This window comes from Pelodiscus sinensis, chromosome 3 (genome assembly GCF_049634645.1).
Source record: "Pelodiscus sinensis isolate JC-2024 chromosome 3, ASM4963464v1, whole genome shotgun sequence".
Classification (NCBI taxonomy): Eukaryota; Metazoa; Chordata; order Testudines; family Trionychidae; genus Pelodiscus; species Pelodiscus sinensis.
In genome coordinates this window covers 180,010,715-180,026,862 of record NC_134713.1, presented here as the reverse complement: position 1 = coordinate 180,026,862, position 16,148 = coordinate 180,010,715, and the positions used below count along the sequence as shown (strand labels likewise).

The 16,148-nt window shown below is 44.3% G+C and overlaps 1 protein-coding gene across 5 annotated transcripts in view; it reads right to left on the bottom strand.

The window, feature by feature from the left end:
- The window catches only part of PAPOLG (poly(A) polymerase gamma), a 47,805-nt gene extending 31,868 nt beyond the window's left edge, over positions 1-15,937 (bottom strand). For 2 of the 5 annotated variants that reach the window (XM_075925530.1, XM_075925533.1), the window contains exons 1-7: positions 15,856-15,937; positions 12,342-12,500; positions 12,198-12,264; positions 9,848-9,929; positions 9,653-9,762; positions 5,836-5,889; positions 2,815-2,926 (exon numbers count right to left, since the gene is read on the bottom strand). In XM_075925530.1, coding sequence (XP_075781645.1) covers positions 2,815-2,926; positions 5,836-5,889; positions 9,653-9,762; positions 9,848-9,929; positions 12,198-12,264; positions 12,342-12,500; positions 15,856-15,872 — 601 coding nt within the window. In that variant the 5' untranslated portion in view covers positions 15,873-15,937. Of the gene's footprint in view, positions 1-2,814; positions 2,927-5,835; positions 5,890-9,652; positions 9,763-9,847; positions 9,930-12,197; positions 12,265-12,341; positions 12,501-15,264; positions 15,342-15,855 lie in introns of all 5 variants that reach the window. The other 3 variants (XM_075925529.1, XM_075925532.1, XM_075925531.1) reach the window with 2 other exon arrangements.
- Positions 15,938-16,148: the final 211 nt, after the last annotated feature.

Genomic DNA, 16,148 nt, shown 5'->3' with positions numbered 1-16,148 from the left:
TACGGCTTGCTCAGGAAGGACAGACAGGGAAAAAAGGGAGGAGGGGTTGCCTTGTATATTAAAAATGTACACACTTGGACTGAAGGAGATGAATGTAGGAGATAGCTGCGTAGAGAGTCCCTGGGTTAAGCTAAAAGGGGTAAAATGAGGGTGATGTCATGCTAGGAGTCTACTACAGGCCACCTAGCCAGGTGGAAGAGGTGGATGAGGCCTTTTTTAAACAATTAACAAAACTATCCAAAGCCCAAGATTTGGTGGTGATGGGGGACTTCAACTATCCAGACACATGTTGGGAAACTAACACAGCGGGGAACAGGCTATCCAATAAGTTTCTGGACTGCATTGGAGACAACTTTCTGTTTCAGAAGGTTGAAAAAGCTACCAGAGGATGTTCTGGATTTGGTTTTAACAAATAGGGAGGAACTAGTTGAGAACTTGAAAGTGGAAGACAGTATGGGGGACAGTGATCATGAAATAATAGAGTTCATGATCTTAAGGAAAGGTAGAAGGGAGACCAGCACAATTGAGGTAATGGATTTCAGGAAGGCAGATTTTGGTAAGCTCAGAGAACTTGTAGGTAAGGTCCCATGGGAAGCAAGACTGAAGGGAAAAACAACTGAGGAGAGTTGGAAGTATTTCAAAGGGACGTTGTTAAGGGCCCAAAAGCAAACAATTCCGCTGTGTAGGAAAGATAGAAAATATGGCAAAAGACCAGCTTGGCTTAACAAGGAGATCTTGCATGATCTCAAAATAAAAAAGGAGTCATAAAAAAAATGGAAACTAGGACAAATAACAAAAGATGAATATAGGCAAGCAACACGGGAATGCAGGGGCAAGATTAGAAAGGCAAAGGCACAAAATGAGATCAAACTAGCTACAGGCATAAAGGGAAACAAGAAGACCTTTTATAAATACATTAAAAGCAAGAGGAAGACCAAGGACAGGGTAGGCCCACTGCTCAGTGAGGAGGGAGAAGCAGTAACAGGAAAGTTGGAAGTAGCAGAGATGCTCAATGACTTCTTTGTTTTGGTCTTCACCGAGAAGTCTGGAGGTGTGCCTAACGTAGTGAATACAAGCAGAGAGAGGGTAAGTTTAGAAGATAGGATACACAAAGAACAAGTTAAAAATCACTTAGGAAAGTTAGAGGTCAGCAAGTCACCAGGTCCTGATGAAATGCATCCCAGGATACTCAAGGAGCTGATAGAGGAGGTATCTGAGCCTTTAGCTATGATCTTTGAAAAATCATGGCAGACAGGGGAGATTCCAGAAGACTGGAAAAGGGCAAATATTGTGCCCATCTATAAAAAGGGGAATAAGAACAACCCAGGAAACTACAGACCGGTCAGTTTAACGTCTGTCCCAGGGAAGATAATGGAGCAGGTAATTAAGGAAATCATATGCAAACACTTGGAAGGTAATAAAGTGATAGGGAATAGCCAGCATGGGTTTGTGAAGAACAAGTCATGCCAAACTAATCTGATAGCTTTCTTTGATAGGATAACGAGCCTTGTGGATAAGGGAGAAGCGGTGGATGTCATATACCTAGACTTTAGTAAGGCATTTGATACGGTCTCGCATGATATTCTTATTGATAAACTAGGCAAATATAACTTAGATAGGGCCACGATAAGGTGGGTGCATAATTGGCTGGATAACCGTAGTCACAGAGTTGTTGTTAACGGTGCCAAATCCTGCAGGAAAGGGATAACAAGTGGAGTTCCGCAAGGGTCTGTTTTGGGACCCGTACTGTTCAATATCTTCATCAATGATGTAGATATTGGGATAGAGAGTACGTTTATTAAGTTTGCAGATGATACCAAACTGGGTGGGGTTGCAACTTCTTTGGAGGATAGGGACACAATTCAAAATGACCTTAGCAAGTTAGAGAAATGGTCAGAGGTAAACAGGATGAAGTTTAATAAAGAGAAATGGAAAGTGCTCCACTTAGGAAGGAACAATCAGTTCCATACATACAAGATGGGAAGCGACTGTCTAGGAAGGAGCATGGCGGAAAGGGATCTAGGGGTCATAGTGGACCACAAGTTGAATATGAGTCAGTGTGATGCTGTTGCAAAAAAAGCAAATATGATTCTAGGTTGTATCAACAGGTGTGTTGTAAGCAAAACTCGTGAAGTCATTCTGCCGCTCTGTTCTGCACTAGTTAGGCCTCAGCTGGAGTACTGTGTCCAGTTCTGGGCACCACATTTTAAGAAAGATGTGGAGAAATTGGAAAGGGTACAGAGAAGAGCAACAAGAATGATTAAAGGTCTAGAGAACATGACCTATGAAGCCAGGCTTCATGAACTGGGCTTGTTTAGTTTGGAAAAAAGAAGATTAAGGGGGGACATGATAGTGGTTTTCAAATATCTAAAAGGGTGTCACAAGGAGGAAGGAGAAAATTTGTTCCTCTTGGTTTCTGAGGACAGGACGAGGAGTAATGGGCTTAAAGTGCAGCAAGGGAGGTTTAGATTGGACATTAGGAAAAAATTCCTAACTGTCAGGGTGGTCAAATATTGGAATAAATTGCCAAGGGAGGTGGTGGAATCTCCCTCTCTGGAGATATTTAAGAACAGGTTAGATAGACATCTGTCAGGGTTGGTGTAGACGGAGCTTGGTCCTGCCTTGAGGGTGGGGGGGCTGGACTTGATGACCTCTCGAGGTCCCTTCAAATCCTATGATATGTAATAAGAGTAATTGTCTTTTTTGTACAAACTGCTTATTCCAAGTTTGTAAGACACGGTTGAATTAGAAATAGCTATTATTCACGTGGGATAAGAAAATGGTCTATCAGCTTTAAGATTAAATGGGAATTACCATTTAAGCTTCGTATACACCTTATATCCAAGCTTCTTAGACGTGAATCATCTCGAAGATCCAACTTATCAGAAATAGTCTGTACAGCCAGCCTTGCAAACACAAGATCAATCTTGGGGAGAAAAAATGTAATACACGTTATACATCACAACTAGTGAGAAGTAGAAGCTAAACAGTTTTAAATTCTCCTCAATGAATGTTACAATGGAGCTCTCCAGATTTGCCCATCACCAGATTATTAGGATTTAGGGAATTAGACATGTCAAGAAAAACAGGACATACAGGAGCTACCAAAAAGTATATTTCATAGGGAAAACATATATGCATAATTTTGAAGTCATTTTTCTTTTGACAGGAAAAGCCACTCTTCCTATCCTGCTTCCCCCAAAAGTTTCAAAACAGAAATTTAAAAATATTTCAGGTAGAGATTTCTCTCAACAAATCAACATTTTGTTGAAGACAACCACCTCTTTCTTTAAAGAATTTGACTAGTTCAGCTATACCTTACTAAAGGCTGGGTAATTCTTTCTTTGTTAATGATTCTTGTGATATTATGCTAGGTTTGTTACATTTTTTTAGAATATACCTCTTTTAAGGAACATCATTGTTTTTAACTATACAGGCAGTCCCCGGGTTACGTACAAGATAGGGACTGTAGGTTTGTTCTTAAGTTGAATCTGTATGTAAGTCGGAACTGGCGTCCAGATTCAGCCACTGCTGAAACTGACCGCCAGTTCTGACTTACATACAGATTCAACTTAAGAACCCCAAGTCAGCTGCTGCTGAAACTGATCAGCAGCTGATTCCAGGAAGCTCAGGGCAGAGCAACTCTGCCTCGGGCTTCCTGTAGTCAGCGCTGGTCAGTTTCAGCAACGGCTGACTTGGGGACGTCTGGGGCAGAGCAGCTGGGGTGCTGCTGGGTTGCTCCAGTAGTGCCCAGAGCGGCGCTGCGGGACCAACCGGCAGCGCCCCAGCTGCTCTGCCCCAGGAGTCCTGATTCAGCCACTGCTGAAACTGACCAGCAGTGGCTGAATCAGGTCGCCTGGGGCAGAGCAGTTGGGGTGCTGCCGGGTTGGTCCAGTAGTGCCCAGAGCGGCGCTGCGGGACCAACCGGCAGTGCCCCAGCTGCTCTGCCCCAGGGTCCACAACAAAAGCCTGGTCTGCTGGGGGGGGGGGGGGGGGGCACACTAGCTGCACCCCCTACAGCAGACCAGGGACACAGGGAGCAAAGCGGCAGCGGGGGATGCCTCGCCTCTGAGGCTTTGCTCTGGCCAGACTGCTTTGCTCCCGGTGCCCCTCGTTTGCTGGAGACTGTCCCCAGCAGACCAGGGGCACCGGGAGCAAACCCGCAGCTGAGACGGGGTCCCCACGCTTCTGAGGCTTTGTCAGAGCAAAGCCTCAGAAGCGCAAGAACCCGCCCCTGCTGCGGGTTTGCTCCCGGTGCCCCTGGTCTGCTGGAGACGGTCCCCAGCAGACCAGGGGCACCAGGAGCAGCTTTTCTCGCCCCGGAGCTCGAGGTGGCTGACCGCTGCCTGTGAGCTCCGGGGCGAGAAAGCCCCGTTCGTAAGTGCGGATCCGACATAAGTCGGATCCGCGTAAGTCGGGGACTGCCTGTACAGTAGTCAGACTTATAGTTCATATTTTGTGGGAAAGATTCAGGACCTGATTCTTCAGTCTGTTAGAGCTTCTTTGAGTCACCAAAATATCACGTTCTCCCTACATCTGGGAATCCTTGAGTGATTTAGAATCACATTAGTAACTCTATGCCAGCCCACTCATTGTGACCCATCATATGGAGCATAGTTAGGGTACACATGGGCCTAATCCCTGCATGCAGAACAGCTAGCATAAGATACCCAATATAGCTCAATTTACCTTTCTAGTGTAGACATACAATTTAAGATTGTAGGCATGCTTTAAGATAGAAGTTCAGCATAACACAATCTGGAGAAAGGCATGGCCCACTTGTGAACCCGACTAACTTTGTAGTCGTTTAAGGATCTGTCTACATGACCATTTAGTTTGTGGAAAGCTGGCGTGTGATCTAGCTTACACTAGACTAACTGTTCAAGTACTTTACTGACATACATTAACAGTCTGTTAACACACCTTGATCTAGTTCTCTTTGAAACAAGACTGTTTATGCTCACCAACAGGGTGCACTCAAGCAAGACGACGGAAGCAAACGAGTGTGGGTTGAATTCACCCCCCAACTTGCCACAAACTACATTTGTGGCAATAGAGAAATGCCCTTCAGCTATGTCTGTTTCCACACACTTACATATTTGCAACTGGCCTGTGCTTGGGCCCAAGCTCAGAAGCCTACACAGCAGCACAACAGCCTTGCAGCAAGAATCTGCTGACTTAGGCCAGCTTTAGGTTTTTATTTGCTGTGTTAGACATCCCAGAGAGGCTTGACTGAAATGTAGCATGGATCAAAGTGCTGCGCTACAACTCCCCCGTGTGGATGCTGCTGGAATGACCTAAGAGGCACCTACTCACAGTCAGTCAGAACCCAAGCTAGGTTCCTTTTCGTTCATGCTAGCTGTGTCCACATGTGGCAGTTACAGTGCAGAGCTTTGGTGCATGCTGCAATCCTCCCCCTTCTCCCATAATCTGGGCTGCAAGCATAGGCATGTGCAGGGGGTGTGCCGAGGCACATCCTAATGTCTCAAAAAAAAAAGTGGCTTTGTGTTTTAATTTAATCCCATGATATGCTCTTAGTTTTAAAGTATAGATTGTTATATTATGCAATAAGCGCCGAATATAGAAATGTATAGAAAGCTTGCATTCACCTGCAGCATGTCCTTTATGATTGAGTATTCAATAAATGTTCACCAATAAAAAAAATAAAGTTCCCTGGGTGCACACCCTAATGAAATGTGCTGCGCACACCTATGGCTACAGGGCTGTACACCCTTGTGCCAGTGAGACCAGAACTAGTGTTATATTATTCAAATTCCAGAGGAAAACACAAAACCAGATCTGCATTTTAACTAGTCACTAAACTTTAATTCTTACCTCAATACCATCAAATTCAAACTTGATAACCGGTACATATGCATCTTCTATTGCCTGTAAAGCAGGAAGGGAAAAACCTAGCAGTCTTTAATTTTTTAAAAGCAAGTCTTCTATTCCATCTCCTGACCTCCTGTTACCCCCTGGGTTTGAGGCCAGAAAGAGTATTTTACAGTATTTGAGAGAGAGAGAGAGAGAGAGACACAGACACACATACACCCCATCCTCCCTCCCCTATTTCTCTTGGAAAAGTGGAAAGTACACTATTTTATTATATTTGTCCATTGTAACCAGTAAGATTGCATTTGGCAGCAGTTGTTAAAGTTGAAAACAGCTTTGACTCAACTCTTTTGGTGCTCTAAAGTTTGCATGATTACTTGGATTGCCTTGAAATTTATATGACATGAGAGCATAAAAAATGGCCATACTACGGCAGTGGTCCATTTAGCCCAGTATCCAGTCTTTTGACTATATCAAGCAATCAAAAAGAAATGAACAGAACTGGACAAAGTGATCTATCTTGTCATCCAGTTCTGGGTGTCCTAAACCTCCAGTTGGAGGTTTAGGACACCCAGAGTATGGGTTTGCATTCTGACCATCTTGTATAATAGTCATCGATATATTCCATGCACTTATATATTTTTTTTAAAACCGTGTTCTATCTTTAGCCTTCACAACTTCCTATGGCAACGAGTTCCACAAGTTCATTGAGTATTCTGTAAAGCAGCACTTCCTTGTGTTTGTTTTAAGTCTGCTGCTTCTTATCAGGTGAGTCCTGGGCTATGTGATGGGGTAAACAACGCTTCCTTATTCACTTTTCTTCCCACTATTTATGTTCATGTCTGTTATAAAAATGAATGGTTTGTTCAATTATTTGTTTCTTCTCTTTTAATCAGTTACAAAGCCTTAAATAGACCCTTCCTTCTCTCATGAAGGCTTAGTTTGGTTAAGAGTTCTTGGTGAGGGACCTTGTTAAAAGGCTTTCTGAAATGCCAAGCACATCCACTGGATTACCTTCATTCATGTTGACACTCTCAAAGAATTCTAATAGATTAACAAAGGGAAGTCATGTCGTACCAAAGCCATGTTGAGACTGCAGAGATATTTTGTAGAAGAATATCATTTAGAGATGCTCCTTCATATTAGTAACATAGGAATTTGGAGATGTGCCCTGGAGGCAAAGTTAGGAACATCACATTGGTGGAGTGCAGCAACTTGTTCCAGAAACCCTCCAGTTTGTTTTCTTAAAAGTTTTATTCTTTTTTCATTAATTGATTTGTTATAAAATGACCCTAGAGATGCAGCTTGTCACTGCTCCCCAACCCCCCCCCCCCCCCCCCAAAAAAAACCCAATATGCACACTGTCTTAAGTTTGATAGAGTCAGCCAACTTTCTTGCACAGACCTGGGGGAATTAAGCCACAGCTCTTACGAGCAAAATGGCCTCAGTTGCTTGAGACTTACTCCATCTAGTGCAAGGCACCTACTGGCCCTTTGGGAGAGCAAAGGGCATAATATTTCCCAGGAAAGTTAGCTCTCTAGAGAGGCACATGCCTAATGCTCAGATACCAACTATTCACCTCTGAATATGTGCAGAAAGCAAACACAAGACCTGAGCAACAGCCAGCACAGTAACTTCTCATCTGGCTGTTAACCAAAAAATAAATGAGCACAAAAGTGTAAACATGTTGCTAAAAATATGCATCTGTCAAAGGACTTATTTTAGGAAAATGTGTTCTGACTGTATTAGAAGATTCAAGAGCCACTCAGTCTTTGAAAAGAAAATAATATTGCACATGGAAATGCTTTCTGGGAGGGGAGGAAGATATGGGATATAGGGGAGAAGGGTTGGGATTCAAGGGTGAGGAGCAGGTGTAAGGGAAGTGGCAAGGTACGGCTCTAAGGATATCTACAGGAAGGATAGGAGCAGGGTGCTTGTCAGTTCCATAGTCTTTCCCATATGTGCGCCAGGATTTAGGAGACACTGGCCTCATGTGAGGGTCTAAATCTCTCCTCTTGCCCTTGTGTCCGACTTTGCCCCTCGTTTCAGACCGAAGGTGAAAAGTAGGCTTACCACATCTCCAGCCTCTCCTACTCCCTCCCCCATGCTGTCATCCAAGAAAGCCACATACCTCTGGATGGGGAGCTGAGAATAAGCACACTGAACATGCACCAAGAACACTGCCGAGAATGGGATGAGCTGAGAACCAACAGGCTTCATGCCTATCGAATGTGTGAGGGAGGGGAAGAATCCCCACTTGAATTTAATGAAGCAGTTCACACAGCTGAGCTCTTTTAGGCTATATTATATGTTGCAGGGAATAGTGTGAAAGACTGGCACCTCTCTCTCCTCTTCCCATGCTTTAGTTTACTGTAACAGTTACAATTAGTTCAAGAGGCAAAAGTCTGTGGTAGATTTAAAGGCACCAGTCCTGCTGATGTTCCCTGTGGGCATCAGTATAGAGCAACGTGAGTTTAAATAAAAAGTTACAAAAAATGACATTAAGGTTTCAATGATCCCTTAAAATCAAGTACTCAAAATGTAGGGACTGCCAAAATTAAGGTTGCTTGCCCAACCTTAACATAGCCCTCGTGTGCCTATAAAGGGCTTGACAAACCATAGCAAAATCTACTCGCCAGCACCGCACTGCACATGTGCGCACCACCGGTGAACGGGGATGACCAGCTGAAAATCTACTCGCCACAGGCGGGTACATACACTGATTTGTCGAGTCCTTAGAATACTGTTTTAAGTAGTTTTTTTTTTCCTTGGCTCACTCACAGCACAAGATGGACATGCTTGGAGGATAAAGCAGGGATGTACATTAGAAGAGAATCCGTTCCTATAGGACCTCTGCCTTATGTTGCAGAAGCTGGAAAACATGTAGCGAATGAGGCATGGAGATAATGTTCCCTTGGGCAGCCATCCAGGAGAGATTCAAACGGTGACCAGCAGATTAGCTGAGAACCTACAGTCTGCAGCATGTGTTTCTACTGGTGATGCACATAAAATGTATTTTGCACATGGATCATTGGATTCTAGCCCTCTGTTGCACAGTTCCTATGTAATCCAGGCAAGTCACTTGATCCAAAACTTGAGTGTGTTACTTCATCTGGATGCCCAACTTCAGCCCCTGGGCCTGATTTTGCAGAAGTGTTCAGCATTCAACTGCAAGTGAAGTCAATGGGAACTGTGATTTGAACATGTCAAATGCAGTAGAATGCTAAACACCTTGGACATGCTTTTTCAGGGACCAGGATCTTTCAAACGGGGCACACAAAATTAGTGGAAACTTAACCTGAATCTCTCGGATCGCCATCCATAAAACCAGGATAATACAACTTCCCTCACCTCAGAAGTTTTGTAAAGAATAATATTTGTGAAACTTGGGTATTATAGTGATAAGCACCATGGGGAAGCTAAGTCTATAACCAGAGCAAGGTTTTAATATCATGCAGCAAGAGACATGGGGTCATATTTTCAACATGAGAAAATAACGAATGGCTGCTCATTATTTGAGCTTCAGCAAACACATACAACTGAAAAAAAACTCATACTATGTGATTATCTAATTAACCAATCTTCTAATACACATGCACAAAGGGAGTGATTAAAGTGTCACAGGCAATTTTGATTGTTATTTCTTAAGAATACTTGACTTTGCAACCTTAGTGTTTTAACAGAACTGTGTGTACAATACTATTTGAAGAGTGCCATCAGCAACTGCAACTTTTTCAAATTGGTTAGTTTAAGAGTTCCAGTTGACATGTCCCTTGAACATGAACAAGTTTGTTACTCTGAATACAAGTAGAAAACTTACTCTTAAAGTCCTGATTCCATCTTGAGCCTTTAGCTTTTCAAAGAAGGACTGAAAGAAATCTGATCTTTCCACATGTCTAGGAGCAACACAAAGAGCATCTATGTCAGCACCTGCAAAAATATTCCATATGTCTTCAGTTAATCAAGCAGTTAGTTTGAAACAGTGTTTGACTAGACACTATTAAAAAGGACATACCTTTGGTGTGTACTCCAAGCCTATAGGAGCCAAATGTGAATATTTTTCCACCAACATTTGCTACAACTGAAGGTGGGAGGTTCTATAAATAGAGTAGAAATAGAAGTTTAAAATACAGCTCTTGCTTCCCAAGGTCTAAAACCCTACAGCTAGCACTATGAGCAAGCTCATTAAAGTTAGCTTGTTTTGGCACTTAGTAACATTTCAGCAAATAAAGTGCAGTTAGTAGGTGTGAAATATTTTGAGAATAAGGTCACAGGAATTTCTAAACAGCAACAAAAAAATAAGTCACTACATGTGGGGACATTAGCTTAGCCTTCCTTAATGAAGGGCAACACATGGATTGTTCAGATAGCAAGGGTTGTCACTGGAGTAAGAACTTAATTTTGTCTAGCCAACTGATGTAACAGCAATACGAAATCATGACGGTAGTCATTTCCTGACAGATTTACAAAAATACAATGGAATAATTCATTAGCATCTGCAGCGTTGATAATATACGTCCATTTATGTGAGTTTGAAAGTACAGGTAATAAGTATAAGATACAAACTGGATCATAACCAGTGAGCCAAAAGTAATTAAATTTACCTCCAGTCTGTGGTACTTTTAAAACTTTGGCTCAGGTTAGATGGTCACACTTTGCTCCATAGGGAGGCTTGGCAGGATTATATTTTACTTAGCCTTGTTCTTGTTTTTTCACTGAACACAAACACAGAGTCCCGTAGCATCCTAAAGACTAACAAATTTATGTGAGCATAAGCTGGGGAGGGGGAACCTTTTTTGGGTTGGGAGACCACTGAACCACAGGAAAAAAAAAATCAGATGGGAGCCGCACACTAGTGTGAAGCAAAAAGCCAAAAATGATCAAAAAGCCCTCACTGATGTGGTCGCCGACTGAGAAGGAGAAAGATGCTCCCCACATTCCCTTTCCATACCAGAGCCTAGGGGGCCCGGCCTAGTAGATTTTGTACTTCAGCCCTGCAGTGGGAAGCTGGAACTCACTTCCATCAGATGCATGAAGTGGAGACTTCAGTTTGGCAGGGATATGTCCACATGCAAAGATGGGCGTTTCCCCCCTTTTAGTATTCTCACCTTCTCCAACTGTTGGGAGTGGGCCACATCCACCCTGATTGAATTGGTCTCGTTAGCCCTGTCCTCTGCATAGTAATGCAACATTCCCAGTCTTTAAGGTACCACAGGACTCCTTGCTGATTTTAATTAGTAAAGGTCAATGTCAAAGCGAATGCTGAAATGGACAAAAAACTATCAATCCTACAGTGGGCCTGCTTGCCGGGATCAGGGGTCACTGGTCCTGCAAGCCCTCTGCAGCCTTGCTGTTACTGGAGCGTGTGACAATAATGCTGCAGAAGGCTCTCTGCACTGCCTCAGGACTAGTGGCACCTGATCCTTGCAAGCACAAGGGGTGAGGAAGGAAGGGAGGGAGGAAAGCTGGTTGTGCTTTTGGCAGGCCAGATCAGAAACCCTTGGTAAGGAGCGCAGAAGGGAGATGAACACCCTGTTATTTAACGGAGCGGGCTTCCTTGCCGCTGTCTGAGGAGTGAGTGGAGCCAGTGACTGGAAGAAGATGGAGAAAGGCTGCCGTCCTGGCCTGGCTGAGCAGAGCCCCTTGACCAGAACTGGGAGGAGGTGGAGGAGCTGCTATCCCTGGGCAAGAGCCATTTAGCAGCGGGGTGGCCTGCTCCATGGCTAGGAATAACTTCTCTTCAGTGGCCAGGTTTCTCATCTGACCTAGCAGGGCCTCAGCCTTCCAGGGAGTCCTAGGACACCCTGCTGTCACAGCCCTGTTCACCCCCTCTCAAACCAGAGGGTGCACCCTCTTCCACATCTTGTACCCCAACATCTTTGGCCTCATAGGAAGTCCCCTGCAGTCCTGCTGTGAGAACTGCTCTACCTCCACTCTACCCCTCGACTGTACAAATAAAAATAAAGTCTTTAAAATATTGATTAGATCATGGAAGTTAGAAAAAATAAAAAGCTCATTTTCCCAGGCTCTACACTCGTTAGAGAAAGCATCTGATTCTAATTTGTATTGTTGAACACAGATGATTTAGCTATGACCAATTTACAAATTCACTTATTGCTAGAAAAAGGCCTAAATCTAGGTAGCTAAAAATCTTCCAAACCTTAATTGAGTGACAATTGCTACAAGTCTATTTCCCAATATAGAAATGGAAAATGTATTACTCCTTGGCAGAAAGTCAAAGGACACAATCCAGAATGAGTGATTTAGAATTCTAACTATGAAGGCAATAAAGTAAGTAGAATATTAGAAATAAGGTATTTTTTCTCTTAAATCATTGCTTAAATTGGAATTTTAAAAATGTTTACCTTACTTTCACTGAGTTCTGAAATCCATTCTTTGACTAATTTATTCAATTTACCAAGAACACTCAACCTGTAATGAGAATCATCATTAGATCTAGTTTTAAAATAGATTCAAGCAATACGTTTCAATTATATTAAGAGTTACACCTGTGATTTAGTTCTTCTTCTTCTTCAAATACTCCAAATGGCTTCATGGCTTCAATTAATTTCTGAGTGTGAATATAATCTATTTCCTTAGGAGGAGTCAAACTAATTGGAGATGTTATTCCATAGTGCTTCTGAGGCCGATTTTCCAACATAGAAGTTCTGTTGAAGGAAACAGGAATAGTAAATGTAACCAATGACAGCAGTTAGTATACCATGTCTGGCATTGGTTATAACCAGTGTTCCCTGTAAGCTGTGGCCACTCAGGAGAGATTCAAATGCTTCCTAGTCGATTAGCAGAATGCCCACAGCTAGGCTTTGTTTCTATGGTTGGTGCACACTCACATGCCTCAGTGCACATAAAAATTTATTCACCAATGGAAGGGAAAAAAATATTAGAGGGAACATTGGTTACACCACTTTCAAAGACAACCTCTGCTCTCTCACCCATGATGAAAAGCAGGTGAGAAACTCAGAAGCCAGACTGAATCCTTACTGAAGAGAAAGTAATTATCCACAAACTAATCCAAATGCTAGAGTTCAAATTAATGACACTGCAGTGATAATGAAAGCATATTTCAGTAGCCAGTATAGATTTAGGAAGAACAGAAGCGTACTGCTGCCATACTCAAGACCTTAATTTTAGCCACTTACATACAGAGTCATATGGATTAAGCTGGTTACCCGGCCAGTAAAGATAAAAGTGGCTATTTTTAAAGTTTTACTTTTGTTCTGTTTCCATCATCTTTTTCAAATTATAGTTATTTTCAATTCATTTCCTGCTAGCTGCAAACTGAGCAAGATGAAGATTTACTGCAGCAAACATTTCAGTACTGCTTTACTTTTCGTTATGTATTAGATACAATAAACCATTGTCACTTAAAGTTAAGCAAAATTAGCCTTAAAAACATTTTCCCAGGAAAAGAGGTGGTAGTTTGGGGACATAACATCAAAGTTATTGGGGGCAGGAATGAAGGGTCTTTCTAGGAAGACCCCACTGGGGGGAGGGAGGGACCCTGGGAAGAGGAAAATGGCAAGAAATAGGCTGTGAGGAGCATGTTTACTAGCAGTGAGAGGAACACAGGGAGCTCCAGACTTCCTGCTTCACTTACGGGGTAGTGTAGGAGAAGAGGTGCTGCATAACTTTCTGCAGCAGAGGAGGACTGAGATGGATGAATCATTTTGCACCTCCACAATGAGCATTATCCACATCAAACATATCCTAGCCCACCACTGTTGCTTTTTAAAAAAATTAGTAAGAGGAGTTCTTTATCAGAGCCTTGTATCTTAGGGCCTCTTTGGATAGATTATTCCAATTTTTCACCAAAAGTATATCCCTGCCCTTGTTGCAGGATAACATTGATGACCATTTAACTATGCATGTGGATTTCAGCACATTTTAGAAGTTTAAAAAAAAAAAAAGTTAAAACTTAATGAAGCTCAATATACTTCCCTAAGTGACAATTTGCAGCCCAATCTCCACCCCAATTTTTAAACCCATTTCCTTTTGCACATCAATTTTAAAGCATTATGAAATGTACATGCAATTCATTTTGGAGGAGGCTGTATTTCAGGAAGTCCCTTCACCAGGTTACCCCCACCCCAAGTTCCAATGGCACATCAGGGAGTCCTGCGGCACCTTAGAGACTAGCACAAATATATAGCATCATGAGCTTTCCTGGGTAAAACCCACGTCATCAGAAGAGATGGGTTTTACCGAGGAAAGCTCATTTTGGGGGAAGCCTCCCTCACACAGACCCTATATTGGGCACCTCCTTACACAAACCCTTCCCCTGGCCTGCCTCACTCATTGGAAGGGGAAAGCAAGACTTCCTCACACCGATGCTGCCCTGAAATTCCCTCATTCACTGGAGGGGGAGAGAAGAGAAAGGATTCCCTCACTCACTGAGGGGGAGACTCCCTCATACAGACGAATCCTGCCCCAAGTCAATGCCACCCCTCACACATGGGCAGAGGGAAGAGCGCCTCAGATCTCTGCCCTAGGCCCCCACCCTCACTCACTGGAGATTACAGGTTGAACCTGCCATCTGGGACTCTCTGGTTGGGCAGCACAACAGACGTTGCTATACCAGGGACCCCAGCCACAGAGGTTAAGAGCAGCTGTGAGCAGCACTGGCTTGGTCAGCAGCAGTGACCTGAGAGTAGAAAGCCCCGCGAGCAGCTACCACCCAGCAGCTTCCAAAAGCCTTGGAAGCCCCAGGCAGAACCGCTGCTGTCACTGCCCATGTTCGGCCGGGTAGCCTTGGGAGCAGCCATCACCACCGCCATTGGGCTGGGGGCAGCAGCGCCAGGAAGGCTGGCTGGCGGTGGTCAGGTCTCTGGGTTCTTCCGGGGCAGCTTCCAGGAGGGGAGCCCCAAGAGAGCCCAGACACCTGACCTCCCCTAGTCAGGCAAGTTCCCTTGTTTGGGACCACTCTGGTCCCAAGCATGCTGGACAAGGGAGAGTCAGCCTGTAATTTCAAATTGGTGACCGCCCTTTGTAAGCCGAGGATGCTTCTTTCTGGAGGAAAGCATTAGCTGGGGCTCTCCTTGGTTTGTGCACACAGGGGCACCTCTGCCCAGAGCCGAGCCATGCTTGTAAGAGTCCGCAGCCATAGCACTGACAGGTGTGTGCTGCCCCATTCATCCCACTCTGTAGTTTTCAAACGTCACTGCACTGAGAGCCCCTTCGAACAATGAAGATTGCTACAGGACCCCAGGAGAGCCCCAGCTAATGCTTTCCTCCAGCTCCAGGTAGGGGGGCTGTAATCTGAGCTCTGCCCCCCAGGGCTGGAGCCCTTAGGCTTTAATGCTGGGTGTTGAGGCTCATGCCTTAGCTTCAGCCCCAGATCCCACCAAGTCTAATGCCAGCCTTGGGGACACCATTAAAATAGAGTCACAAATGCACTGTGGGGTCCCAACTCACAGTTTGAGAGCCGCTGATCTCACTGAACGCTGATTTATATGCCAATGCTGGTGGTGCCTTAAGTGTTAACGATTTCACTGCCCATCAAAGCACATAAGAAAGAAGCAGATCAGGCCTCGTCCTGGCTTAAAATGTAGCTTGACCTAGCTGCATCATCCAGGCTGTGAAAAATCTCATAGGAAAATTGGCCCCATGAGGTCCTCTCTCCCAGGAAAGGGGAAGGAAAAAGGGGGTGTAAAGCAGCATGATTAGGGGATAGGGAGAAAGAGAAGATAACTGGACTTTAAGGAAGACCCAGGCTTGGCCACATGGTTTGCCACAGCAGAACACCTCGGGGGGGGGGGGGGGGTGTCTAATTTCATCCCTCCAAAAGTCCTGCCTCTAACATCCCAGACAATAGGGCCAGACAGAACAGACAGGTCTGGGGACCACCCCCCCCCAACAGTCAGGGGAAAACAACCCCAGAAAAGCAGCCACATCCAAGAGCACCTTACATAGCCAGGGAAGGCAGCAGGGTCATCCCTCAAACTTCACTGCCACTACAGTAAAGTGTCATTTCCCTCACCCCCCAGCTGTCCAGTCAATCCTCACCCACACATTTCCTTCATAGCCTCTGCTGCAAACACTGCACATGTGAATCAACCAATACTCTGCTCCACAAGTAAGCTGACTCCTGGCTCCTGCCTGTCTTTATATAGGGCCACGCCTCTGCCAATCACAGCCTTTCCAGCAGCTATAGGGGCCAGACATTGCCCCGCCCTTCCCTCAGCCTGTAGCTTATTGGGGAGAGTAAACAGTTTCTGATAGGAAGTGCATGTGGAGGGAGACTGAGTCCTCACACGGACCCTATCTTGGCTCCCTTTCATGCTTCAAGGGGACACTCT